This window comes from Typha latifolia, chromosome 9, assembly GCF_019914945.1.
Source record: "Typha latifolia isolate L0001 chromosome 9, TyphaL0001v2, whole genome shotgun sequence".
In the NCBI taxonomy this organism is placed as follows: domain Eukaryota; kingdom Viridiplantae; phylum Streptophyta; class Magnoliopsida; order Poales; family Typhaceae; genus Typha; species Typha latifolia.
Window position 1 is genome coordinate 11,577,860 of NC_133094.1, and position 26,336 is coordinate 11,604,195.

At 39.8% G+C, this 26,336-nt stretch overlaps 5 protein-coding genes and 1 long non-coding RNA gene across 7 annotated transcripts; 2 read left to right on the top strand and 4 right to left on the bottom strand.

Annotated features, from left to right (window-relative positions):
- Window positions 1-333: 333 nt before the first annotated feature.
- Window positions 334-4,735, top strand: LOC140795536 (protein ADP-ribosyltransferase PARP3). The gene is made up of 18 exons (XM_073148169.1): window positions 334-452; window positions 644-936; window positions 1,034-1,235; window positions 1,318-1,428; window positions 1,531-1,588; window positions 1,689-1,758; window positions 1,879-2,053; window positions 2,146-2,279; window positions 2,375-2,615; window positions 2,707-2,834; window positions 2,923-2,999; window positions 3,079-3,239; window positions 3,336-3,545; window positions 3,627-3,729; window positions 3,809-3,891; window positions 3,966-4,109; window positions 4,180-4,362; window positions 4,455-4,735. The coding sequence occupies exons 1-18, from the start codon at window positions 447-449 to the stop codon at window positions 4,524-4,526; spliced, it is 2,451 nt and encodes an 816-aa protein (XP_073004270.1). The 5' UTR covers window positions 334-446; the 3' UTR covers window positions 4,527-4,735.
- A 3,056-nt stretch (window positions 4,736-7,791) lies between these two features.
- LOC140795357 (uncharacterized) lies at window positions 7,792-9,105 on the bottom strand. Its single transcript, XR_012110289.1, has 2 exons — window positions 8,791-9,105; window positions 7,792-8,207 (listed from the first exon to the last, which is right to left on the bottom strand). It is a non-coding gene; the product is annotated as an uncharacterized lncRNA (long non-coding RNA).
- A 2,599-nt stretch (window positions 9,106-11,704) lies between these two features.
- On the bottom strand, window positions 11,705-20,129 carry LOC140795249 (sialyltransferase-like protein 1). The gene is made up of 2 exons (XM_073147710.1): window positions 15,626-20,129; window positions 11,705-12,074 (listed from the first exon to the last, which is right to left on the bottom strand). Exon 1 carries the CDS (start codon window positions 19,918-19,920, stop codon window positions 18,709-18,711), a length of 1,212 nt encoding a protein of 403 aa, XP_073003811.1. The 5' UTR covers window positions 19,921-20,129; the 3' UTR covers window positions 11,705-12,074; window positions 15,626-18,708.
- On the bottom strand, window positions 11,898-15,835 carry LOC140795769 (uncharacterized). The gene is made up of 2 exons (XM_073148529.1): window positions 15,626-15,835; window positions 11,898-12,074 (listed from the first exon to the last, which is right to left on the bottom strand). The coding sequence occupies exons 1-2, from the start codon at window positions 15,833-15,835 to the stop codon at window positions 11,898-11,900; spliced, it is 387 nt and encodes a 128-aa protein (XP_073004630.1).
- A 1,553-nt stretch (window positions 20,130-21,682) lies between the features above and the next one.
- LOC140795239 (purple acid phosphatase 22-like) lies at window positions 21,683-23,635 on the top strand. Its single transcript, XM_073147699.1, has 5 exons — window positions 21,683-21,898; window positions 21,994-22,285; window positions 22,387-22,958; window positions 23,060-23,148; window positions 23,286-23,635. The coding sequence occupies exons 1-5, from the start codon at window positions 21,746-21,748 to the stop codon at window positions 23,497-23,499; spliced, it is 1,320 nt and encodes a 439-aa protein (XP_073003800.1). The 5' UTR covers window positions 21,683-21,745; the 3' UTR covers window positions 23,500-23,635.
- A 543-nt stretch (window positions 23,636-24,178) lies between these two features.
- Window positions 24,179-25,337, bottom strand: LOC140794817 (zinc finger A20 and AN1 domain-containing stress-associated protein 5-like). 2 transcript variants are annotated; one of them, XM_073147042.1, is made up of 2 exons: window positions 25,108-25,337; window positions 24,179-24,899 (listed from the first exon to the last, which is right to left on the bottom strand). In XM_073147042.1, the coding sequence occupies exon 2, from the start codon at window positions 24,815-24,817 to the stop codon at window positions 24,320-24,322; it is 498 nt and encodes a 165-aa protein (XP_073003143.1). In that variant the 5' UTR covers window positions 24,818-24,899; window positions 25,108-25,337; the 3' UTR covers window positions 24,179-24,319. The 2 variants fall into 2 exon arrangements, with proteins under 2 accessions (XP_073003143.1, XP_073003144.1); XM_073147043.1 differs by having other exon boundaries at window positions 25,030-25,181.
- Window positions 25,338-26,336: the final 999 nt, after the last annotated feature.

The following is a 26,336-nucleotide window of genomic DNA, read 5'->3' on the forward strand; positions in this document are numbered from 1 at the left end:
TCTTTTCGTTCACCGGACGCTTGAGGGTCTAACCTCCCCATTCAGAAATCTGACACGTATACATTTCAGATCAATTCAATCCCCACTGGAACCCGCCAAAGTTAGCAGCAGACTTTTAAAAAGCGTGCAATGGCCATCCCCCCCCTTCTGCATGAGCTCGAGCCAACACCTGTGCTTTCCTGAGATTCCGGGGTGGGTGATCGTCGATCCCCATTAGCAACGTGTCATCTAAAGAACAAAGGGGGGACGACACTTGGACGCAAAGTAAGAGGACAGCCATCAAACCCAAACAGGTGTCTATGTGGGAGTTATTCTACTTAAACCAGTGGATAAGTTTGGGATAACCCTGATGTTTTTATGCTGTCTGGGTGACAGTAAACTGAGCTCTTTATACTGCTGAAGTGATCTCGTTTTGAGGAGGAAGATTGAAAGGAAGAGAAGTCGACATGAAGGTGTGCTCTCTTGCTTCCTTTGTTTGAATCATTCATAGTGTTGTGAACTTGTTATTTCCATTTAACTGTTATGGATCTTGTCGAACTTACTTTGAGAAGAAGATTTATACAGTGAATAATTTTTATGCACTTGTATCTTTTGTTACTACGAGCATAAACTGAGAGCTTGTTGTCGACTTATATGATTGGAGGTTCATGAGACGAGATCCCATTCCCACTCTTCTGCTGAGGAAGAAGGGAAGATAGGGACAAGGAGGCATAAAGTAGAGACCAAAGGCCAGGACGAATCCAAGAACAAGAAGGCCAAGGTGACAAACGGCGAGAATGGCGACGCCACCGCGAAAACCGCAGCCGCAGTTGCTGTCGAATTTGCCGAGTTCTGTAAGGCCACCAAAGAACACCTCTCAATTCAAGAAATGCGTCTGATTCTTGAAGCTAATGGCCAAGATTCTTCCGGTTCGGACGACGCAGTCGTCCCAAGATGGTACACGACGGAGCACTAACTGAAACAAAGTATTTAGGATTTTTTATTAGGACATGTGTTATTATATAAATTTTCCTATGTTCTTGGCTATCAACAGCCAGGATATGATGTTTTATGGACCTCTTGGAAGCTGCCTGGTTTGTGGAGGTCAACTTGAGTGCACTGGGAAGAACTATATTTGCAAAGGGGCTTACAGTGAGTGGACTAGCTGCCCGTTCAATACAAGAGATGCTCCAAGGAAAGGGGACGGCATCAAGGTTCCTGAAGGCATAGGCAAAGGCAGTGAGATAGTCAAAGAAGTGAGTTCCTTTGTTCTTTTCAGATAAGTACTTCTAAGAGCATTGGAGTTGATTGATGGGATTGAACTGTAATTGGCTGTAGTGGGTTAAGAACCAAGAACCAAGAGCTTATCCTGGGAGAGAATTGACTCCACTCGACAAGCCTTTCGCAGGCATGATGATATCGCTGTCCGGCCGTCTTTCACGAAGACATGTAACAATTCAACCATGGTTTCTTTTTTTTCTCTCTCTTTTTTGTTGGGTGTTTTTAGTTGTTTTGTACTAGTATCGTCTCATGTCAAATGAAATCACTCAGCAATCCTGGAGGGAAGAAATCGAGAAGCATGGAGGAAAGGTGTCAAACTCCATTACCGGTATGTGAATTAATGAACCTCTCTTTATGCTTATTCATAAGATCTTTAACAAGCTGTAGAGATATAGAGGTATATCATATCAGTGGAATTGCATTGGTAGGTGTTACTTGTCTAGTTGTCTCCCCTGCGGAACGCGAGAGAGGCGGTTCAACAAAAGTGGCAGAAGCTATGTAAGTATGCTTACTCTATTTCACTCGAATTTGATTCGAAAAAATAGGTCTTTTAATGCAAACGTCATGTTTTTTTTTTTTTTTTAATTTACAATATGCAATGAATGGCATGTCATTCAGGGAGACGAATATTCCTGTTGTAAGGGAAGCTTGGTTGGTTGATAGCATCCAAAAGCGAGAAGCTCAACCCTTGGAGGCATATGATGTTGTGTCTGATCTTGCCCCAGAGGGTAGAGGGATTCCATGGGGCAAGCAAGATCCTAGTGAGGAAGCCCTGGAGTCTCTAATGGCAGAGGTTTATAACCAAAATTTTGTCCATTGTGAACTATAGAGTTGAATGTCCAATAGGATTATATACATGTGATATGATATAATTGGCATGGCCAGATCAAACTCTATGGCAAGAGAGCAGTATACAAGGACTCCATGTTGGAAGATCAGGGTGGGAAAATCTTTGAAAGAGATGGGATCATCTACAACTGTGCCTTTTCTCTTTGTGACAACGTGAAAGGAGTGAATGAGTATGTTGGCGATATTAATTAGTTTCTAGTAAGGTCACTCTGGGTTGTTAACTATTTGTATTTGGCCTAATTTGTGTGATTTTTCTTGTCTATAGTTATTGCGTCATGCAGCTGATCATGCTGCCAGAGAACCATCTGCACCTCTACTACAAGAAGGGCAAAGTTGGGGATGATTCAAAAGCAGAGGAGAGAGTGGAGGACTTCGAGGGTCGTATCAATGATGCAGTTATGGAGTTCGTTAGACTCTTTGAGGAGATCACTGGAAATGAGTTTGAGCCATGGGAGAGAGAGAAGAAATTTGTAAAGAAGTATCTTAAGTTCTACCCTGTTGACATGGTAGAAATTAACTTGATGCGACGAGTTCAATAATTATGGATGATAAATTTCTAGTTATGAGACTTATTTGAACATTTTGTTCGCTGAGCAGGATGACGGCGTGGATGTGCGACATGGTGGTCTAGCTCCTCGTCAATTGGGAGTAGCAGCTGCTCACTCTAAGCTCGAGCCATTGGTTGCAAATTTTATGAAGGTATTATGCAGCCAAGAAATATACAGGTATATAAATGAGAGCAGCTGTTTGAATTTTACTGAGAGCAATATTTATGGTTGCTAAAAAAGTCTTACGAAGTATAATTTTTGATAGGTACGCCTTAATGGAAATGGGCTATGATGTACCTGATCTTCCGATGGGAATGTTATCAGATGTCCATATGAAGAGATGTATGTGACCGATCATTTCTTACTCTTTAATTCTTTGCCACCAGCATTAATTTCACTTGGGAAGGAAATTTTTGAACAGGTGAAGAGGTGCTCCTAAAGTTTGTCGAGGAACTGAAGTCAGGTCCTGAATCAGATCCTAAGACTCATGTCCAGTGGCTAGATTTCAGCAATAGGTGGTTCACCTTAATGCATTCAACTCGGACATTTACAATCAGGAACTTCCAGGAACTTGCTGATCATGTATGGTTATTATTAGCTTATCCGCTTACGTGCCTTCGATAATTAGGAGTCTCTGCTTTTATCTCGCTGATGTGGAGGTACTTCTTTAAAATGCAGGTGGCTGCAGCTCTGGAATCAGTAAGGGACATCAATGTAGCATCTCGTCTCGTTGGTGATATGACTGGCGCCACCATTGACGATCCATTGTTCGAAAGGTACACAAAGTTAGGATGTTCAATCTCTCCTATTGAAAAGGAATCTGACGATTACAAGATGATCTTAAAGTATCTGGAGAAAACCTATGAGCCGGTTAAGGTCGGCGGCGTGGTAAGCGTGTGGTGTTAGTATATGTTTCTATTCACAATTTGTGGAATAAAAAGCAAGGCATGAGGACCTCTTCTGTTGCAGAGTTATGGTGTATCAGTGGAGAATATATTTGCAGTAGAATCCAATGCCTGTCCTTCCTATGATGATATGAAGAAACTACCAAACAAAGTCCTTCTCTGGTGTGGTAGGCACTTATATATCCATTTTTATCCATTAGGTTATAATATCACGTAAGTGGTACTAACTAAATTTTATGTTTGCAGGCACCAGGAGTTCAAACTTGCTTAGGCATTTGCACAGAGGCTTCCAGCCTGCAATATGTTCACTTCCTGTGCCTGGATACATGGTAATAAGATATGATTTTCGGCTTTGGCCCATCAGCAATGGAAAGTTTGCTAACGTATTGGTTATTTTCTCTAGCTTGGTAAAGCTATAGTATGCTCGGATGCGGCGGCAGAGGCTTCTCGATATGGATTCACAGCAGTGGATAGGCCTGAAGGCTTCTTAGTCTTAGCAGTTGCTTCTTTGGGAGAGCAGATCACCGAGATTTCTAGCATACCAGAGGTAGTATTATACTCTACAAAAGAGGGCTACTTGTTGATCAATGTTCATGGTAATCTTGGTTTGCGAACAGGATGCAAAATCTTTGGAGGAGAGGAAGGTTGGTGTTAAGGCATCGGGCAAGAAGAAGCCAGATGAATCAGAGCACTTCACCTGGAAGGATGATATTAAGGTGCCTTGTGGTAAGCTGATTCCATCAGAGAACAAGGAGAGCCCACTCGAGTACAATGAGTATGCAGTCTATGATCCAAACCAGGTTAAGATTGGACATTTCAATGTATTGGCCAACTCTTATCTAAGATATATATACATGAAACAGTTAGAATTGTACTATCTGTTCCTCTGCAGGTGAGCATTAGATTCCTGGTGGGGGTGAAGTATGAAGAGCAAAACACGGAAGAGGTGGATACGGCAGAGTGAAGGATTTGCTGATGTTTGTTTCCTGGAGTGATTACTTTTTTGGGACAACTCGTGGTAGTTTTAAGTCCTTTTCTGGAACTTTTTTGCTGTATAAGAAAGGAAGCATCAGAGTGTAATGTAATCTATGCATGTTAAGCGATACACTGAAGTAGTATTTGTCCGCCATATGTAAATATTTTTAGGAATGCATACATGTCTATCTATGTTAATGGTGCTCGTGCTACAAATTAAAGGCCTCAAAAGGTCTCTCAGACCGTTTACTAACCCGTGGCATCTGCGACGAGAACTACTTGTGAGGTGAATACATATACGGGAATCTCCAGGAAGGAGTCTGTCTGACAGGTGTGCTGTCGATTGGCATGGCGTTGCATAAGCAATGTACAGGGAGGAGGCAGTTGGAAAGCAGTGCGTTTGTGGTAATGGAGTAGCCTGGCGTTGGTATCTTATTAAGTGCTTCCAGATCAAGCTCGAAGAACTCGTCATCTTCTTGGTCGTACGCTAATTGCTCTTTTTGATGCAGCTTGTTCTCGTCGTGACTTTTGAGAGGGGGGCTGGGCATCTTGCTCTTCTCCATTGTCTGTTTCTATTGCCTTTTTATGATGGGTTTATATATTTGGTTGCTTCTTCCTTGGAACTGTAGCCAAGCTGGTTTTGGTAATTGTAGGAAAGAAAATTGTTGCTCGATCGTAGTGGCAAAGATTGATCCGGTCTCATCGTAAGATTCTAATTTTGTTGGTCCAAGGACTTGTTCAGAGTTGTTTAGTTTATATGTTTCATGGCATATCTGAAGTTGGATGGGGGGGATTAACTACCTAGCTACTAATAACTAAAATGGTAGATGGAACTGTTATTCATGGAACTGGTCTTCTTCAAACTGTTTGTATCCTTATATTTGTTGGACTCTTTTTTTTTTTTTTTTTCTTGTTTAATGTTATTTTAATCAAAACATAAATTTTTGATAGCGAATTTAAACTATTTAGTTTCTAGATTTCTCTAATATTAAATATAAAAAATTCTATGTAGAAGTGTGGATTAACGGATGGTTCAATTCGATTTGGTTATGGTGGATCATTTTTCGGATTGACATGTTTATTTCTATCGGTTTTCCAACATTCATTCCTGATTCTTTCCCCGTATCGAAATTAGGATCAGTTGGTATGGAGTTCAATCCTTGAATCCTAATAACTAGGCTTGTGAGTCATCCAACTTCCATTGGTATAGTAATAGTTTTGTCTACTCTTTTCGTCTCGTGAGTACTCAGTGAAGCTTAGAAGAACACGTAGAAAATCGATGATTAGCATATAGCAAGTATCAAAATAAATAAATACTCAAGCATAAAAGATATAGTAATGCTTTAGAATTAAGTCTTTTGCTTGGCCAATCAATCAGCAGCACACAATATATGTAGAATAACATGAGTCTTGAGAAGTTAAAGCATCCAACTAAGAAACGAGTTCCTATAGGGACAGTGGTAACAAGGAAGAAAGGACTAAAGAGAGGGAAAGAGAAAATAGAAGTAGCACTCACTCACTACGGGAATAGTAGACAAGCCGGTGAAGAAAAACACTGTTAATGAGGGGAAAATTTTGCCAAACCCTAGCACAAAGCTCTAAGTGGTGCTCTTTGTTACCCATTATATCTACGTTGCAGTTAGGACTAAAATATGATATGTGATGTATATGGCAGAAATATTAGAAATAATTTCATCGTTGCAGTTTCTTACTCCATACTTTGATGTGGTAACTTATTGATTCACGTATTAACAGCACATATCATGTGTATATATATATCCTACCATTTGTTTCGATTGAGCTGAAGAGACACGCCCGAATTTAAATCCGTGCGAGCCAGTTGGGTACTATCTCCCAGACCCGGAGATAGCAAATATGGAGCAAGTGTGGAGATCCAATTATGATCAATAGGGCCAATCTCAGGTCCGGGGACCGGGGTGTTCTTGGGCCCATTGCTGCCCTATTTCTTAATTAATTTCTCCATAAAAATAGCTAAGGTATGAGAGAGCGAGTGAATGAGTGAGTGAAGGGGAAAAAAATATCTCTGCCAATTCTTAAATTGAATCATATAATCATTGCAAATGGGACCAAATGGATCACTGATGGGACTCCGAACTCGATAGCACATGACGTATGTTCCTTCTTGGTCAACCATAGGCTACGGATGGACCATATGTCATGTCTGATGTCTCTCCTCGATGTAATCTTATGGTGGTCCCATCTCTCTCTCTCTCTCTCTCTCTCTCTCTCTCTCTCTTTCTCCAGATATAAGCCCATCCATAGTCATCCATTCTAGTTAAAGATCACATTGACCTCACGTCGAATCTATGGCGTTTGTATTTGACCATCATCTCTCTTCAGCTTTTTAAACCTCCGGCAAAAGTACTATATCCTACCCTTTTAGCTTTTAGAAGAACCACACTTTAAATGACAAGAACCAAGTTGGGTTTACCATAATAGATATTGTATCTGGCAGCTATTAGAAGATGGAACAAGTTGTGGATAATAAATGAGGTTTGTAGTGTTGTAATTTTTAAGGTGAAACTTTTGCAGTTATTGTTACATCCAGTATCATGATTGCACCTTTTCTCTTGCTATATTTTCATGTGGATTGTAAATTTAAGGATGCAAAAAAATGCTCTTATTCGTTTCCTACAGCTGGTTTTTGTACAATGTAAGCAAAGTTCTCGTGGAGAATTGAAATTTGAAGTCGGCAAAAGCTGCTCTTCATCTGCAGTACTGCTTCACATGCGCTGAATGCACTCTTATGCTACTGGCTACATTGTGTGTGTTATCTTCACTGCATCATCTCTATCCTATATGATTACTGTTGTCTTGCAAACTTGCTTAATCTTTGATGCTAATATCATGACTTCAAACAGAGGGGAAAGAAGAAGAAGAAGAAGAAGGATCTTACCAAGTATTTCTGCCTAACTCACAAAGTTTATCAAACCTAAAATTGACTCCTGATAGTGTTGCTTTTGCCAAATTTTTACAAACATTGAAGGAACTTCCGATAAATTGTTCTCCTTTTTTCCTTTCCCACATATATTCTAACCCCATTCTTTTTCTTGCATTCAATGCAGCATGCATTTGTGAGACATGGGCCAAAAAGAATAGAGGGATATTTCAAACAAGCAATCATATGGACTTCCTCCAGACTTGTTCTAACATTTGTATGAAGCTGTGACCTCCACATCATCATTTCACACAGACAGTAAGGGAGATTTCCAGGTATTCTTCTTTAAGAAAGATTTAGGAAGAACACCTATATTATATTATATAAATATATATATATAACTGCCACATTGGCCAAAGGGATCAAACTACATAGATTCATAAGCTAAACTATCACATGAGAAGCATCCAAAACTAGTAAAAAAAAAAAAAAAAAACAAGCTTTCACGTTTCCATTTTGTTTCAGAGCTTGCTGCCATTAGGGCCCATATTTGGTGGTGGTGGGGTGGCATTGAGGTCAGGGATGGGAGTGTGGTTAGGGTTGACATTGGACTTGGCCACCCTCTGTTTTAGAGCAGTCAAGAGAGCCTGGTTCTCCTGGTTGAGAAGCAGAGCCTTTTTCCTCAGCCTCTCATTCTCCTTCATTATGTAGCAGTTCTGCAGGTATAGCTTGGTGTTGAGCCTCTCCATGAACTTGCCTTGGAGTACTCCCCTGGTATCAACAATAAGACTTCAATTAGAATAATAAAAAGCTATGAAAAGAGAGCACTAGTAAATGGTCAACAGTTAAGTAATCAATTAGAGCTGGGGAGTCTTGAGAGTAGAAGTGGGTCGTCTTCCCTTGTTTCTTTTTTCTTTCTCATTTAAATGTTCGGGACTGGAAGTGTTGTTGTTATTCCCAAAGCAAAAAAGGTGAACCCAAGAAGCCCATAAGGAACAAAAAGCGAACACAAGAGGCCTACAAACCCAAAACAAATTGCATAACTGAACCTTCTAAAGCAAAAGAAGCTCTCGAACTGCTACGGGCTCCGTGCCAATGGCACGCCAAAATATGAGACAGATAGAGAGAGAGAGAGAGAGAGAGTGTGTGTGTGTGTGAAGTCCCGTAAGTTTAGAATATATTATAAATATTAGTTAGAAAACAGAGCACATAAAAGAAGAGAATTTTAACAAACTAACTAACGAGAATCAAACATAAAGGCAAAGAATAAAACAGCGAAGCAGAAGCAGGGGAAGTGTTGGCAACAAAACAGTTAAGTATAGGTAGATGTGTTAGGGAACAAGAAAGTGATCACCTTTTTGGTAGTTTGCCTTGAAAGATTTGAGAGTTGAGAGATGAGAGGAGTGGGACAGATAGGAAGGAAGATAGGTAGGTGTGTGCTTTGTTTTGGATGGGCTTTCGGTTTGTAGGATATGGGGATATTTATAGGGGCTGGAGATTATTAGCGTCTTTTGAGTTGAGACATGCTTCTTTCTTTCTTTCTCTCTCTCTCTCTCTCTCTGGATTGACACAGGAATCATGCATGAGGTGTGTGTGTAAGCAAGCAAGCAAAGGGAAGGAGGCGGCCGGTAAGGGACGAGGGGAGCTTAATGCGAAGCTAATGATGAGGTTGGATTTAGGGGGTGGCGTCACGTGATGATGATTGATGATGGGTCTTCAAGGGAGGAAGAGGGCGTTTCGGTAATTTTCTCAAGTGATGATGATGGGTTCCGTCGGCCCAAGATTCGCAATGATGGCCGTCCGGGCTCTCGCCCCTCCCCCACCCCCCCCTCCCCACACTTCCCATCATCACTCCTCATCAATGGTCTTTTGGTTTTTTGCATTATTACCCCCACCTTGATAATTATCTTGCTCGCTTCCACAACATTTAATGGATAATATTAATGCCCATTCTTTTTCTTTTTTTACCTTCTCTTTTACTATCCATTCCGTTCGTTGTGATTGGAAGAGCTTTGAGGGTAAAATGGCCATCCTATATTTGTTTGTTTTTTTTTTTCCTTCTCTTTTTCTCTTCGTGAGAGTCACCAATTAATGTAGGGTGTTAAATGGAAAAAATAAATCCCCCTTGTAATAACAATTAACAACTGGAGCAAATCGTAAATAATGATGAACTAATTAATGAGATTTTAAAAGAGTTTATTGTGAGTGGGCCCTCGTGAGCCTCGTTTGGCTTAGAGCCGTTTTCTGAGACGAGTGAACCAGCCAGCGTCTCTCATGACTGAATGTTTTTGGGCCATGGCAGAGTGAGTAGTGAAGCATTATGGATGCTAAACGTGAGCTGCATGAGATTATAAAATGACCGTTAATGCCCTTTGAGTGTTAAGAGGTGGGACCACAGTAAACCTCGTGGGCCTCGCTTGATTGAGTTAAAAGACGTGGCATTTGCATGGAAGCCACGATGGCACTACTGACTACTCCCATCATTTACATTTGTTCTTTTTCTTTTTTCCTTTCGTTATCTTAATAATGGTGATGCATTTACGAGAAGATCAGTAGATTAGCTTGGAATAAAGAGCTCTGAGTCCGAGGATCGATCTGCTGCAACCGAAGAATTATATACAACTCTGGTTTTTATTGGAATGGTAACTAAAGTGAGCACGTATAATTTAGAATAATTTAATATTTAATTTATATATTTAGAGTGATATTACTTAATCTAAAATAGAAAGGAAAAAAAAAAAAAGAACAAGAGAGGATAATCTCTCTTCTTTTTTTTAGGGGGTGACCAGATGTATGAGATGTAAGGCAGGAGGGGGGGGGGGGGGGTGATGATCTGAAGATTGTCGTCAACTTGATCATCTCTCTGCTTTAGATGTTTGCATGGCTCCAAAAAGAACAACTAATGAGGCAGCATTCGAGTGTCCTGCTAACATCACAATAGTCAAAGCAGTCATTCTTCTCTCCTTCTTTTGGGTCTTCTCTTCCTCACCTTTCATCATGACGTCTTAGAAGGTCATCTCACTCGTTGCATCATCTCCCTCCCTTCCAACTCCAACTTCCACTATGCAGCCATAGATTTGGCACCCTTTAGTTACTATATTATATTGCTAGGTTTCCTTGAGATGCGTACAAAGGAGGAGAGTTCTTAAAATGGAAAGACCACACAACGCACTCTTCCAAAAGTATCATAGCAAACTCCTATGCTTGCTTACTATTATACATATATATGATCTCATAGGGTATTAGCATTATAAAAAAGAAAAGAAAAAAAATAGGCATGCTAAAAAATAGTAGTCGCACACACTAAGATATGTCCATCTATACATCTCAATATGGTCCACAGAAACACCAGGCCACTTGATCTGATCGATTGGTCGGTCACGATTGGGTGTCTCCAGAAATTCATGCAGAATTTGGCTCGATATATGATGGGGAGTTTGAATTAGGAAGAACATGATGATCCTTTTTGGGTATTATATGGGGAGGGAGGAGGGTTAGGGACGAGAGGAAGAAGACAAGTAGTATTATGGGGGAGAAGAGGTGAGGGGGAGGGGAAAGAGAGTAGAAGTGGCCATGGATAGCTCCTGGAGAAGCCCCATGGCGCGGCGTTGTACGAGTCAACAGGATGATGGGGTCAGTTGAGTTCCACATGGTTTGTATCAGGGCTGGAAGTCTCCTCCTGTTGCTTTCCTTTTGGCACTTCAGAAAACCCTTGTTCTCAATACTCATTTGCCATCCTGCGAATCTGTGATTAATAAAATAAACGAAGAAGAAGAAGAATATGAAATAATTATCCCTACACCTTCTCAATGGTTGGTCTTTCAAAATACTTTTTCCATTAGTTGATCATTAATTAATTTAATTTTTTTTTCCTGTTGAATAATACCATATAACCAAATTTAGGCACTTAATAAAACGTGAGAACTTTCAATCACTGAAATACTAGTCAAGAGATCATTGAGCTTCACAATTGTATTTTTAAAGTTGTCATGTTTCTTCCTATACGACAACGAACAAACTGAAGACAAGCAAATTATTGCTTCTATGGCGCTATAAATTGGCACTGATATGTCCAAAGGGTTAACATCAGATACATTGACTCTTTGGAGCCTTCTAGTATGAGATATAATAGGGGTTGCATGATGATGAACCTGCCGAAATAGTAGATAGAGGATGACAAGGTACAAACATAATCATTACAAACTACAAACGTCAACAGTTATTGTGGTCTTTACCTTAAGAAAGATCAAAAACTCAGAAGAGGTAACTTCAGGATAAGATGCCAAGATTATATTCACTTGCAGAGTTTCAATGGAACAGAAAGTTTATAATGGAAATAATCTCTTAAGACATTGTCAAAATCTTCTAAAAGATGGAAGGAAAATGGTTTAGCAAGTATCATTATTACAAACAATCCAAAGTCTGGATTCATCAAAAGAGATGAAGAGAGAACTTTGTTCTTCATTTGGCTTGTGGATGGCCAGCAATATAATCAATGAGATGAGCAGTGGTGGAGATTTTCGCGGCCTCACTGTTGGGGATGTCAACTGCAAATTCCTCTTCAACGGCCACCATGACATCTACATTATCGAGCATATCCAGCTGCATATCATTCTTAAAACTTGCAGTCGGGCTCACCTGTGAACAAGAAGTAAGCTAAACACCTCAAATTCCCATTTATTCAGAACTCTTACACTTACGTCTTTAGTATCAACACTAAGTTTTAATTGGTTTAGTAGGATAATGCACAAATAGTTTTACATTACTGAAGACAAAAGGGAAACAGAGCAGCAAGATAACAGGTATAAAAGATGGCAACTGCTCATAAAAGAATTGAATGCCTGGAGGGAAAAATAAAGATTGATATGATATGAAAGATCTCACTCCGGTACGTACTATTAGGGAGTGGCAATCTGGTAAAACATTTCAGAATTTCTAAACACCAATGGAATCTGATTATTAAATAAGTTACACGTCATAAACTGGTCGGATGACACAAAATATTTAATTTTCTACAATTTATTTAGCTTATAAATAAATTTATTCGGATTGTAAACGAATTTATTCGTCTTATAAACGAACTAATCAGGTTATAAATGGGTTAGTCGAGTCATAATTGAATTATCATGTCAGTGTCATAAATAGATTAGCGGGCTATAAATGGATAGACGGAGTGGGTCATAAACACATTAATCGGGTTGAGGTAATAAATACAAACACGACCCGTTTAACTAAACTCAAACTCATTTAAATTATCGTGTTGGTTATCAAATTGAGTTATCGGGTCGAATTAACTTTTACTATCTTCAAAGTTCCAACTTGTGAGTAGGATATTTGTATACCTTTTTGCACTACTGACCCTGAGAACAGTGATTCTCAAATCTCTAAGAAAATTTTATACAACTGATGTAACAGCCTGCTTTTTCTATCACGAGCACAGGAGCCCAATTGTTAATACTAACTGCATCCCCAGAGATTATAGATGACTAATTTCAACAGGCTAAATTCCTGCTCTTGGCCAGTGACAGGCATTCCTTCAGAATTTCTATTGTCATCTGTAAGGGAAAGTAAACATGTGATATTATGAGAGCACGCTGAGGCACTCATCAGCCAGATAACAATAGAAATTTGCTCCAAGAAGCTTGGCCCAAGCACTATGAAGCATAGAAGATATTTATATATTACAATATCAAAAATTAGAAAAGCTATAGGATGAAAATAAACCAACTTAAAAGATTGTTCAACATAACAGAACAAAGGAATGTTGCAACCAACAAATAAGAACATGTATTGAACTTTGAGCAGAGTGTCTAAGTTTCTCCAAACTACAAAACATCAATGTAGTAGCTATGCTACACCAAATTTTTGACAGGGGAGTGTAGCTCCAATTGATAGAGCATCTCTTTTCTGATAAGCTGAAGGAAAGGTAGATCAACAAGAAATCAAACACAAAAGGCTTCATTTGTAAAATGGGGAAACAACTAAGCAGATCTTATTATGCTCATCAGCACTGTAAAGGAATCGCAACTTTTGCACAACAAAATGGACATACAAATGGAAGGCACATCCATAGATAGGCCTCTTCAAGTGGAAGATCCATTAAACTTCAAACACTAAAAAACTTCCTCTATCATGAAGACCTCATAATTAGCACCGAGTACAATACAGTGACCACATGCTCCTTGGTTGCCTAGTTATTTCCATGGTCTGGATTTAAAGAGTCCTATAATCACGTCCCATGCACACAGGAAGTTCTAATCAATTGTAGACTATATAAATTAGAAAAGATGGGAAATTATCTCAAGAATAATCTTTTTCAGCTGGTCAACCTCCAAAATTGTAGAGCATGTACAACTTACTTACCAGCCTTCTAATCAACCAAAACTAGTTGGAAAAGCAATTTGCTCTGGCATCAAAATTGAATCAAAAGACCAAGACGGATATTCTTGCCAACATTCAATGTGATCCATCCCCTCTCTACTTTTCTTAGCGCAAGGTGTATATTGGTATCGGGACCAGCATCCCATAGGCTGTCCATGTCAGATTATTTTTTAATTATGTATAATAATTATTTTTAAAATACATATAAATCCTAAAAATTAAATAAATAAAAAGATATATAAATTACTATGATATTAAAATTTAAAACTTAAGTTTAAAAAAAATACCACATTCTCAATCTCTATCTCTCTTCATGCTTCTCATACAAATAAAAATACCTCATTTTCCCTCTCTCTTCCCACTCTCTCTCTCTCTCTCTCTCTCTCTCTTCCTTGCACTTCCCAACACCTCCATCTCTCTTCCTTGCACTTCCTAACCCCTCCATCTCTCTCATTCTCTCTGTTGCGGCAAATTGTTGGATCGTCGGAGGAGCTCATCTATATCGAAGGGGATGGAAGAAGATACGAGTCCATCTATGACTCTTTTCAATAACCAATATCGGGTAGTTTCAGCTGATCCGACCGAAATGGATCCAATACAGGACGATATTGGCTGATCCAACCCCAAAATGTATGTTTTAAATTCTAAGTTGGATTTGATTTTAATCTAATTTGTACCTAATTCAGTATCAACCTCATTACTTAAATGTTATTAGATTTTGCGTGATGTATTAAAAAATAAGATTAGAAAGACTATTTCTCAAAAGAAGTCTGAACTGATACAATGAAACTAAGACCGAAATGACCTAAATGTTTTGTTTCTTAGCCAAGCCGAAACGAAAATCAAAACCGAAACTTGAAATTATGCTATATACTATAGTATTCTAGAACCGTACAACCATATCCAACTTGCAAGTTTGGATTGCTTCACACATAAGTCAAACTACTATAGTATAGGCAAAAAATAATCTGCTAATTAAGTATCCAGAGAATTCAAGAATTCAAATAGTAAAAAGTTCCATTCATGATCAAGACATAAATGGCTTTGGAATAGAACCTTAAAAGAAAGAAATAAAAACGGTAGGCACCCTATCATCGGGTTTGGCTAGGATTTCATATTTACCTAAGTATGGACCAAGCTGAGCTTGGCCTACCCAACTAAGCTAAGCTTGTTATATAAATCTTAAGGTGAACTTTCTTTGTCTCAATGTAGTTTATCAATACCTCAGAATCAGAATCATATCCCCGAATTAAGATGAATCCTTTGTCTACAATATTCCTATGTTGAAAATTTCTCCAAAGTTGCATCCACGCAACATCCCTAATATACAACTAGGAAAACAGCTCTAACGTGTCAACTAGCAATCTAGCTTTCCTAGAAAGTCATCTCTGGTCCAGATTTGCTTTTGGTAGCAATATAAGACTAATTTCTAGACTGTTGATCAAAAACTTGGTAACCAAAACAACAGACATGTGAACATTTTGGATTCTTCTCACCTTAAATTGTGCTTCAATCAACTTTATTGTTGGACGAAAAAGCCCGCAAAAAGAAGATGACAATGTTTTAAATATTGAGCCAATTGAACTGAGCTTGTACTTCCCTAACGAAGGCAGAACCTAGAACAGATCTTTGTCCGCTACAAAAATCAAAATTGAGAGAAAAAATAACTACAATTTTACAATGATATAACGAGAAATATCTTTGTTTCATTCCTCAAACCACGTTATCTCGGCCGATACTAAGAAAGGGATTCAATTCAGGTGCGAAAATATAGGAAACAAGAGATGAAACGAGGGAAAAAATTGGACCTTGGAGGGATCAATGGAAGGGATGGATCTGAGGAGGTCGAGGAGACGATCGGTGACCTCCTGCTTCTCGAGGGCGGGGCACGCGACGGCCGGCTGCGAGAAAGCCCTAGATCCGACGGCATAGAGGAGCCCTCCTTCACCTCCACATACGGCAGAAGGGCGAGGAGACGAAGCCCTCAAGAGCCGGATCGCATTCCGCGCTGCTTGCATCTCGCCAGAAGTCTCGTACACTGCGGTAGGAAGAGGAATGGAGAAGAAGGGTGGAGGATTGAGAGAGGAGGGGTTTGATCTGGCGAACTTGGATTTGAGTAAAATAGTATCCGTTGGATTAAGAGGAAATGTTCCTCTTTGGCCGCTCCTAAGTCCTAACTCCTAAGCAGAGGACGAACGGCTGTGATCTCACCTGTTCATCTTAAATGTCCGATAACATACTTCTCGTCTTGGACCCATTTATGTATCCAAATAGAGCAATCAAAATTTATTATGTTTAGGGAATTATATTTATCTGGTTTCAGAGAATTCGTTTACAGTTCAAAAGCCAGAAGTTAAATTTAAGAGAGGTAAATTGTCTACCTGCAGAAAGCTCATGATTGATCTTTGGCGAAGGAATTAGAAGAACCATTTCATGAAAGAAAAAAAAATTAAGGAGATTGGTCATATGCATACATGAGCACATTCATATAATTAGCATTCGTACTTTACAAATAACATCAGTTTTAATTCAGGAGATTCATTTCTCCTTTCCGTTGCATTTTATAAGCCTTTTCCAAGAAATGTTTGAATAGTGTTTGTACAGGTTACTGATAGGAAATGACCATTAAGATTTGAACAAGATAGCCAAGAAAGCAACCATTCTACCACACACCACACTGGCTCTGACCAACAAAACAAAGTCTCAAGAGATAACAGGTAATGAATTAAAAGCATTTACTGCATGCATCTCAAAATTAAATGATGGTAACACAAACTCAAATTAAGGGGGGGGAAAAACTATAATATGAGAGAATGACAAACATGAACATGTCAAAAATGGTAACCAAAAGCGCATGAGAATAAGGCAGGGCCTTTTGGACCGACTAACCCTCAGATCCCTCCAAATAAACACTTCAAGAAGCAAACAGAACTTTGAAGAGTGAGTGCTCCTAACTTATACTGATATCAAAAATCATTCCAGTAGTTGGCTCTCGACGGCATGATCCTAATAATCATTGAAAAGAACTTCCTAACTTTCAATCTCCATAACCGTATCAACTGAAGATTCATTTGGAGAATATATCATTCAATATTTGCAACAAAGTTTGAAAAATACCATCTAGCTATTAAGCTTAGCGGTAAGAGAAAATGCGATTAAAATCATGCAGTGCAAAAAGAAACAGACAGATTGTTTGAATGATGAGATGAACTGAGTAACTTATATTTTATCAGAGAGGAAGCTAGTCATATGGTATTAATGACTCCAACAGGGGAAGTTTATAGAACAATCTTAGTACTCGTGTTATTCCAACACAACAGCAATTATCAAATTATACATTACCTACAATGGAAGTAAACATGTTAGTAACAGAACCTTCTTCAAAAAGGTCTAAATCAGTTATTTTTGCTCCTACAAACCTGCAAGATCAAGGAATCTTCAGTGAAATCCAAATTTGTTGTTGAGAACTGTAATATTATAATATTAACGCCTTTGAAGCAGGGAAAAATCATGTTTTCCTCACAAATTAAAGCACAGAGCAGTTTTGGGTTCTGTACGTGGTGAAGAAGCAAAGATGAAAGATTAACGCAGATACTATGGTAGTATGGTTGTTGGTTCTTCTGAATGTCAAATGAGGAAATGAAGTAGCAATATATGTAGACAAGATGAACTACAAAAGGATCAGCAAATCGGTAACGTATGATGATGTATAAAGACTTAATATCTGCTGCGCAGGATAAAATCATCTCTCTTAGGTGAAACCACAATACAATGTATCACAAGACTGACAAATGACTGAGAAGTAAATGTTAAAGATAATAACTGCCTGTCTGTTCCTTCAAATATAGATTCAACATGTAAAATGAGATGAAACAGCAAACTTCTAGATGCACGTAAATAAAATGATCAGATATATACATTAGTGGAAATTTTCCACGTAAAATCAAGTGAAATGTATGATACAGAATGAAAGTTTTAAATGTCAAATGCAAAGGCACGGTAGCACATGAAAGATCTGATGAACAGAAAAAGATTCTTCTCTTCGGACAGCACCACTTGATCTGCACGTTCAAAACCAAAAAAATAGAATTTCCATCTTTACCATTTAATCTTCATTCTTATTTCACTTTATACCATAGGTCAACATAGACACTTGAAGGCAGAGCTCACATCAACAAATGATAAGATTTTCTTTGCTGTAAGATAGTTATCCTTTGTTGCATTAATCAGTTCAATGATCAAATCAACCAACAAAACAAAGGGCCTAAATGTAACCGTGAACGCAACTATTTGATGTATGAAAGAATGGAATAACTTTTTCTTTGTAAAAGATGCTTTTATGATATTTTTGTTTATAGAATAAACAAGATGAGACTTCTTTATGGCAACCTTCATGTAGTCAATGAAAAACAGTAATTTTATGTGCATTAGAACATGTTACTTTAAACATAGTCAAACTGGTAATTCAAAAATCACAGTAATATGTTACTTTAAACATAGTCAAAACAGTATCAATTAGACATGGTTGTCGAACACATCAGTTTTTATTTTCGAAGGATACTATTAGGATTAAGGAAAACAGCAATGCTTGATCCAGTATTGCAGTGTAAAAGGAAAACTAACAGAATCCTAAAGCTAATCTTGAATATGCAATATATACAACTCAAACTGCTCATTTTTTCATTCTAACCTTCATGTTTATAGGATCACAAAAACATATCGTAATTATCCAATAGTTAGAATAACTGATCGGTGAAATACCCAAAATATTCTCAAACAATTATCTTCACCCAAACAATTCCTTCTATTATTTTCTCTCTATTATCTTTTCTCATTTCCGCTAAAAAAATGTTACAATTACAACAAGAATGCAGGTATAGAAGAACCCAATTCAACCATCTAATTGATAAAACACAATTGGAGGAACCTTAAAGTTAGAATCTTTAAGGAACGGTATCACCTGCGGTCTGACAACCAGATCCCGGTAGAAATCATACTCCGCCTTGTAGTCATGCAAATCAAGCTCCGCCTTCTGGTTCGTATGGTAATGGTGCTTCGCCTCAGCAGACTTCCCAAATCCAAAGACGTTAACTTGATCACAAATTCCCAGAGCAAGCATTATTGCCTGCATCCCCGAAGAGTAATGAAACATCTTCTCATCGTGAGCTTTGCTCCATTCCTCCGGTGGCTTCCCAGTCTCCTCTACAAATCGCTTCAAGGAGTAAAATTTTGTTATTTTAGCACACAAGGCATCGAATTGGGCATCTGTGACCAGCAATGGAGATTTGAACGAGGAGTTGCACACTACGTAATCGAGAAAATGCGCGAGCTGGCAAATGTACATAACAATGGGGACGAAGTCCCCGTATGGGTGGCAGAAGCAGTTCTCACGTCGGGAGCACAAATGGAGGACGTTGCTGTTGACGAAGGCGAGCGAGGTCTTGGACCCGACGTCGCGGGCAAAGCCGGCAGTGCGCGCGTTGTTGAGCCGGATCACGAGATCGTGACCGTCGATCACGTCGCCGTGGCCAGACCCGAGGAGGACGCCGCTGTTGCCAACCACGGCGCACGTGGCGTACGGCCGCCGCGTGTCCGGATACCCGTAGTGAAGGTCAACGGGGCGCTTGATCAGCTCAACGAGCTGCGACATGATGGCTGCCGAGGACGCCTGCTGGGAGAAGCGCCGCCGCCGTATCCAAACGCCGAGGGAGCGGCGGAAGTCTGGAAGGAGGGCTCTGTAGTCCGACGTGGCGCGGGGCCCGACGGGGAAGCGGAGGCGGGCGAGGGATCTCGTCCGTCCATTGGGCTGCGGCCCGCGCCACCATAGGGAGATCGAGCGGTAGCGTCCGCCGCCGGTGTCGAAGGAGTCGAGGTTGCTCTGGAGGAGATCCTCCGCCTCATTGCGGAGGTCGGAGTCGCCGGCTTCTCCGGCGGCGAGGCGTACAAGTGCAGACGTCGGGGCTTCGACATCAGAGGCGGAGGTGGACGGCGGCTCGATTTCGGAGGCAAATCCGGCGAGGCAGATGAGGGCGGCGGCGACGGTGATGATGAGGAAGAGGAGAAGGAAGGGGAAGTGGAGGGATCGTTTCATCCTAGGCGTCATATCTCCTCGGGCGGAGGTAATCGGATGTGGTTAGTCATGGCGGAAGCTTCCAGAAGAAGGCGGAGGTCAGTGGAGGCTCTGAGCTCGAAGTCATTGGAGTGGGAGAGGAGAGGCCAAATGGGGAGAGGATTTGATTGGAAAATGGAATTAAAAAGTTTAAAAAAAAAAAACCTAAATGGAAGAGCATGCGTTGGTATAGGAATATGGGATCTCTCTACTCTCTACTCTCTACTCTGTAGTCCTGGAAAGGTGGGTTTGGTTTCTAATGATGGATTAGTATGGGCAATGATTCCATTACTAATTAATTAGTTATTAAAAATAAATTTTAATCGGTTGATAAATTAAAAGATGGGTAAGATATTTTATATGTGTGAGTAGATTTAAGAATAAGTAAACTAAAATTTAAATACTTTTTATTAATTATTTGTTTCCTTAATAGTAGGAGTGCGAATTTCTAACTGAAAAAAAAAGAGTCGTTTGTATTTGACTATAAAACTAAGTAATATTAGATAACTTTTGAAATATTTTAAACAATTTATATAAAGTTAAGATGATTTTCAATGGTCTAAATTTACTTTTAATTGTAATTAATTAGACTTAATAAGAGCATGATATTTTTAGAAGTGCCTAATAATTTTACTAGCAATGATAATATTTTAAAGATTATAGTGACAATTATGATATTTTTAAAAAGTTTTTATTAGTAATTATGTTTAAAAAAATCTTTAATTATCTATACAACTTTATCATTACATGAGGAACTTTTTGTTTGTTGTTATCGGCCAGGTCAATCCTTGTGAGTCAAAATTTGAGCCTCTTATACTAATTATTTTGACCTGGTCAACAACTCCATCTCATACTGGGCCAGACTGGAGTGAGTCCAATACGATTACTCCCCTCATCATCTGTTACATTAAATGAGCAGTTAATTAATTGATACGGATTGTCGAACGTCAACGAGCAACAGGTGCAGTGTAATAATATTAAGGCAGAGTCGTTAATGAGGTTGGCACGTACGTACGTATAACAATGATGGTATATATCCATCTTGATTAGTACCAAGAAGTAATAATATGCTTCCAATCAGATCGATCAAAAGTAAGAAACCATTAATTGGATATTTTATGCAATCTCAACCGATCAATCGTAAGGGAAAAGCAGTGGGTTCACGAAACCATGACAGCAACCTAATTAACCTAGACACGTACGTTTACGTTTTAAGCTTTAATTTGTTGTCTAATTAACCCCAGTTTACAAGTAAAAGCTAGTTTAAATCTGATTAGCGAGTGATCAGTAGGTTTGCCTTTTTGTCTAATCACATATTTCTTGATTGGTAGATTTATTGGTACAAACGTTGTTATCCGAGTTACTTAGCCTAGCTATGGGCAATTCTCAAACTTTAAGCATGTAAACTCTCCCCAACTATCAAGTCGTTTATTAATATAGAGATGCATGCGGCATATATTCGAGTATATACTCCTTATATTATTTAGTTAAGGAAATATATATATATATATATATATATATATATATATATATATATATATATAGTTGTCTATGCCAAGCAAAGCAAAGGAAGAAGAGAAGGCGACATACCAAAGATACATATAAATCTAGGATGTTGTAATATTCCAAAACTGAAAGCATAACCAATGCCGCACCAGACAATGTTTGTTCCTTAACGCCATCCTTCTCTTCTAACTTCTAAGCCCACGTTTCCTTATATTTATAATATATATATATATATATATATATATATATGATTCAAAGCACAAGTACTATATTATAGATCTCTTTCTTTTGATTGTTAACTGATCTCCTGAATATGGCGAGTAGTAGTTCACGGAGTTTAGTTATGGAAGGCCGCGTATCTCTCTTCTTCCTATGTCTTGTGATTTGCTCCGGTGAGTTCATCCGACCGCCGCCGGGAAAGATCGTCATTACCCAGCATACCAAATCCACATCACATCCACAACAGGTTTCTTAGTGCTTAAATTTTTTTCCATGCATGTTGGTATATATGCCATCCTAACAAACTACAACAAAAAAAAAATGTTACTCTTTGATTTTTAGGTGCACATATCAGCTGTTGGATTGGATCATATGAGGATTTCATGGGTCACAGACGATACGTATATGCCTTCTCTGGTAGAGTATGGTAAGGTTTCTGGAAAGTATGACACGTCGGCGACCGGCGGGCACACCTCGTATCGGTACTTCTTCTACACTTCGGGCAAGATCCACCATGTCAAGATCGGACCTTTGGACCCTGACACCGTTTACTACTACCGTTGCGGCGGAATCGACGACGAGTTCACCTTCAAAACCACACCTGCCTCTCTTCCGATTCAATTTGCCGTCATAGGTTGTTACTATGAAAGCTTAAGCGGTTAGCAAATGGTGATTTTTTATATATCGATCCTTTTGTGTTCTAATAGAAAGTATCTATTACTAATTAATGTGTAGGAGATCTTGGACAGACGGAATGGACTTCGTCGACGTTAGCCCACGTCGGGAAGTCCAACTACGACATGCTTCTTCTTCCCGGCGACCTCTCCTACGGCGACACTCAGCAGCCGCTGTGGGATTCCTTCGGGCGTTTCGTGCAACCCTACGCGAGCAAACGGCCGTGGATGGTGACGGAGGGCAACCATGAGGTGGAGGCCTTCCCGATCTTCGATTGCCATCCCTTCGTCGCCTATAACGCGAGATGGCGAATGCCGCACGAAGAGAGTGGCTCCACCTCTAACCTCTACTACTCCTTCGACGTTGCCGGCGGCGTTCATGTCATCATGTTGGGCTCTTATGCAGACTATGACTCTAACTCGGCTCAGTATAAGTGGCTAGTAGCTGACCTAGCTAAGGTGGATAGGAGGATAACGCCATGGTTGATCGTCTTGTTACACGCACCGTGGTACAACACCAACTCAGCTCATCAAGGGGAAGGAGAGAAGATGAGGGAGGCCATGGAGTCGTTGCTCTACGAGGCTCGAGTCGACATCGTCTTCGCCGGCCATGTCCATGCCTATGAACGCTTCGTAAGTACTTAAAACTATATACATATAGTCTTTAATGAACTTAATTATTACTCTTATACTATGTGATACTATTGATGATATTCTTCTCTTTTTTTTTTCAGACAAGGATTTATAACAACGAGGCGGATCCTTGTGGTCCTGTGTACATAACTATCGGTGACGGAGGGAATAGGGAAGGCCTTGCATTAGAGTAAGTTATATATAAGTTAGTAAGTAATCTAGTATTGCATATATTAATTTCGGTCATGAAGTTAATTAGGTATTAGTTCTGCAGATTATCCTAGGTTATTATTATCTAATTTTGTTATCTGATGCAATCGATCAAAGGTTCCAGAAGAACAACAAGTGCGGACACCTCTCATTGTTTCATGAGGGAAGCTTTGGGCATGGAAGGTTGAAGGTGGTTAATGGAACCAGTGCTCATTGGTCGTGGCACCGCAACGACGACTCCGATTCCAACATCGCTGACGAGCTGTGGTTAGAGAATTTAACAGCGAATACGGCTTGTCGGGTGGCTGCGACTGCTAAGGATGAATTATAATTCTACAGATCGAATTTGGATGTGTCTATTAGTTCATTTGTTTATAACATCTTTGGATTAATTTGGACATTGGTTTGAGACTACCTATTTTCGACATGATTTCATTAATTCAAATGTGTTCTGATTAATTTCTTTATTTTTCACATTGCTACGAGCTAAAAAGTAGTGGAGATTCGGTTGTTGTTAGAAAGTGAATTAAAAAGAAAAAGAAAGTACTTACTTTATAAAACTTTTTTATACTATTTAATTATAAAAACAAATTATTTTAAAATAAAAAATCTCTGAAAAAGAGTGATTAGTTTTTACCTTTTACCAACCAAACACATTTGTATCAGAGTTAATAAAATCCAACTACATTGGTGGGGCAGTTCACTCCTAAGTCCTAACCATGAGATGTTTCATCCCCGGTGGTTGGATAAATATAGCGATAAAAAAGGTTACATCGGTGGGATAAAAGCATCAATCGAGGAATAAATTACATTGAGAGCATAATTATACATCATCATTAATCCTGGTCCGTGCTATCTGTGAAGTTGACCAGACTTGGGATAGGAGTATTAATACATCGCACCTGCCCCGTGACATTGGACCGCGTATACGCGTACCATTAAATCTACAGCTTAACGCCAACCTACATTATTCAATGTGCTAGAGGTAGATTAAAAAGAAAAGAGGAGAATTAATACAAGGAAATGTCTCGAGATGAATAAATCACTGGGATACTTTTTATTTTTACATTGGGGATAATTATTATCTCCACCAACCAGACATTACAACAGCACTAAACAAAGCAATTCATTTTATACCACGGATCTTTTAATTAGATCTTATCGAGGAGCTTATCGGCCTTGACAACGGGGTTGGCACGTGCGATGGCCTCCCGTCCGGACGCCTTGAAGTCGAACGCGCACGCGTGCTGCTCCGGGTAGCGGTGGGTCCCGCAGAACGTGGCCCCGCACCGGCACGTGAACCCCGTCAGCCCCACCCTCTTCTTACACGAGGCGCACCGGCACGGCCGCGAGGCCGACGCCACGGCCGCCGACGCGCTTTTAGAAGCTTCCAGGGAGGGGCGATCGGCCTCGGCGGCAGAAGGAAAGGAAGGAGAGGGACATGCGGGGGTGGAGGAGGGGATGGAGGAGGAGGAGGAGGGGAGGAGGGACTTCTCGACGGCGATCATGGCGGCGGAGGCTTGCTCCTCCTTGAGGCGGAGATCGCGGTAGCATTTAGAACAGAGGTTCCCAGTCGCGGGGCTCCCGAAGAAGCCGCAGTTGTTTGCGCAGAGGCGATGGCCTTCCTGTAATCGCTGCTCCTCCGCCATGATCGATCTCTTCCTTCTTCCTTCTTCCTTCTTCTTCTTTGAATCTCTCTCTCTCTCTCTCACAAAGGTTAGATCTCAAACCCTGCAGAAGCTCAAAAGAGGAGAAAAAGAAAACGAAATTAATACGAGTTGCTATTAAATTCTTTTCCCGACCCAAATAGAGAAGCAACGCATCAGCCAAGACAAAAGAGAAAGATCCGAGCGGAGCGTACAAGACACGAAACTGAATTAACTTCAATTTTTGGTAAGAACTGATATCCAGAAAGAATCTCGAATAGAGATCTTCTAACCTGCAAGATCGCAAATTTATCCTTCCTACCGGTGGAAAGGAGGAGAAAGGGGCATAGCTATCTGGGGGGGGGAGGGGGATGGCCTCGGTCTCGCTGGAATGATATAGGAGAAGGCCGAAAGGGTGGGTGAGGATAATTGTATATATTAGATAATAATAATTCCTTAAAAGACGAATACAAAGGCAAAGGAAAGAGAGAGGGGAAAAGACATTATATAAACGAAGATTCCAGGTGGGTCATTGGATGGCTCCCGTCTAGTTCCTAAACTCCATTTCTAATAATCATTGGTGCTCTTCTTTTACTTTTATTACTTTTTAGCAATTTAACATATAATTAGTAGTTAATAAAACTATGGATTAGATATGGACAAGGTCACGTTTAAAACCTTGCTTACTGTACAGAAGTAGAAGCAGGTCGTCAATTATTCTCTTGTGGGACCGAATTAGGAGGAGAAGCGTCTGCCACGTCTTGAGTACGTGTCGTCGAGCCTAACGAGATAAATTTAGCGCACCACGAAACGAAATCGTTCACGCTAATGAACGCCACACCGCTCGCTACGTGTGGGCCCGGCTGCCTCTCCCATCGAATGAAGGGACTCAATTACCGGCTTATCGTTAGATAATAATTGAATGCTTTCATTTTAAGCAACGCCAATTAATCTAAGATTATTCTAACAAATGTTCTCGTCTCCACTTTTCCGGTGCTCCGTGGTTGTCGTGTTGGCCATTACAGGGCATGCCATTCTTCGTCAATAATTTTGGGTGTTTGTGTAATTATCAAACGTCCACCTTTTACGTAAAGATGATAGAAAATAAAATATATTATCACGTTGCTCTTAGCGTCCCATATGCTACAGTAAAATAGTTATTTCCACCATATGGTCCATATCTCATTGTTGAATTTCCAGAAAGCAGCGACAGGGGGCAGTATGAAGTGTTCCATTGTTTGAAATATTGGATCTATCATCTATAGACATCAATTCTATAGGACAGAATATGGTTTCCCTTTCATACCTTAGAAGAGTTTTTCTCTTTTACTTCTCTCATTTGATTCCGTTATTTTTTTAGTGGTTTCCTCGTCTTCCTCACGTTGATCTTTCTTTTTTTTTCTTCTATATATGCCTGCTTGTTGGTGGGTGGGTAATGTCAACTTTTCATCTCTTGCTTTCTGTGGACTGGGGGGTGAGGTTGAATATATTGGTGCACCGTCCTTTGGATGTTACTGGACTT

Bases quoted from the DNA above. Each gene is read 5' to 3' on its own strand.
- LOC140795769 (XM_073148529.1), bottom strand. From the start codon at position 15,835: ATGCAAGCAGCGCGGAATGCGATCCGGCTCTTGAGGGCTTCGTCTCCT. The intron at 12,075-15,625 runs GTCCAATTTTTT...TCTTGTTCACAG, and splicing joins CTTCCATTGATCCCTCCAAG to GTGAGCCCGACTGCAAGTTT.
- LOC140795536 (XM_073148169.1), top strand. The intron at 1,759-1,878 runs GTAAGTATGCTT...CATGTCATTCAG, and splicing joins ACAAAAGTGGCAGAAGCTAT to GGAGACGAATATTCCTGTTG. The intron at 3,000-3,078 runs GTATGTGACCGA...ATTTTTGAACAG, and splicing joins AGATGTCCATATGAAGAGAT to GTGAAGAGGTGCTCCTAAAG.
- LOC140794817 (XM_073147042.1), bottom strand. From the start codon at position 24,817: ATGGCGGAGGAGCAGCGATTACAGGAAGGCCATCGCCTCTGCGCAAAC.
- LOC140795239 (XM_073147699.1), top strand. From the start codon at position 21,746: ATGGCGAGTAGTAGTTCACGGAGTTTAGTTATGGAAGGCCGCGTATCT. The intron at 21,899-21,993 runs GTTTCTTAGTGC...TTTGATTTTTAG, and splicing joins CCACATCACATCCACAACAG to GTGCACATATCAGCTGTTGG. The intron at 23,149-23,285 runs GTAAGTTATATA...AATCGATCAAAG, and splicing joins AGGGAAGGCCTTGCATTAGA to GTTCCAGAAGAACAACAAGT.
- LOC140795249 (XM_073147710.1), bottom strand. From the start codon at position 19,920: ATGACGCCTAGGATGAAACGATCCCTCCACTTCCCCTTCCTTCTCCTC.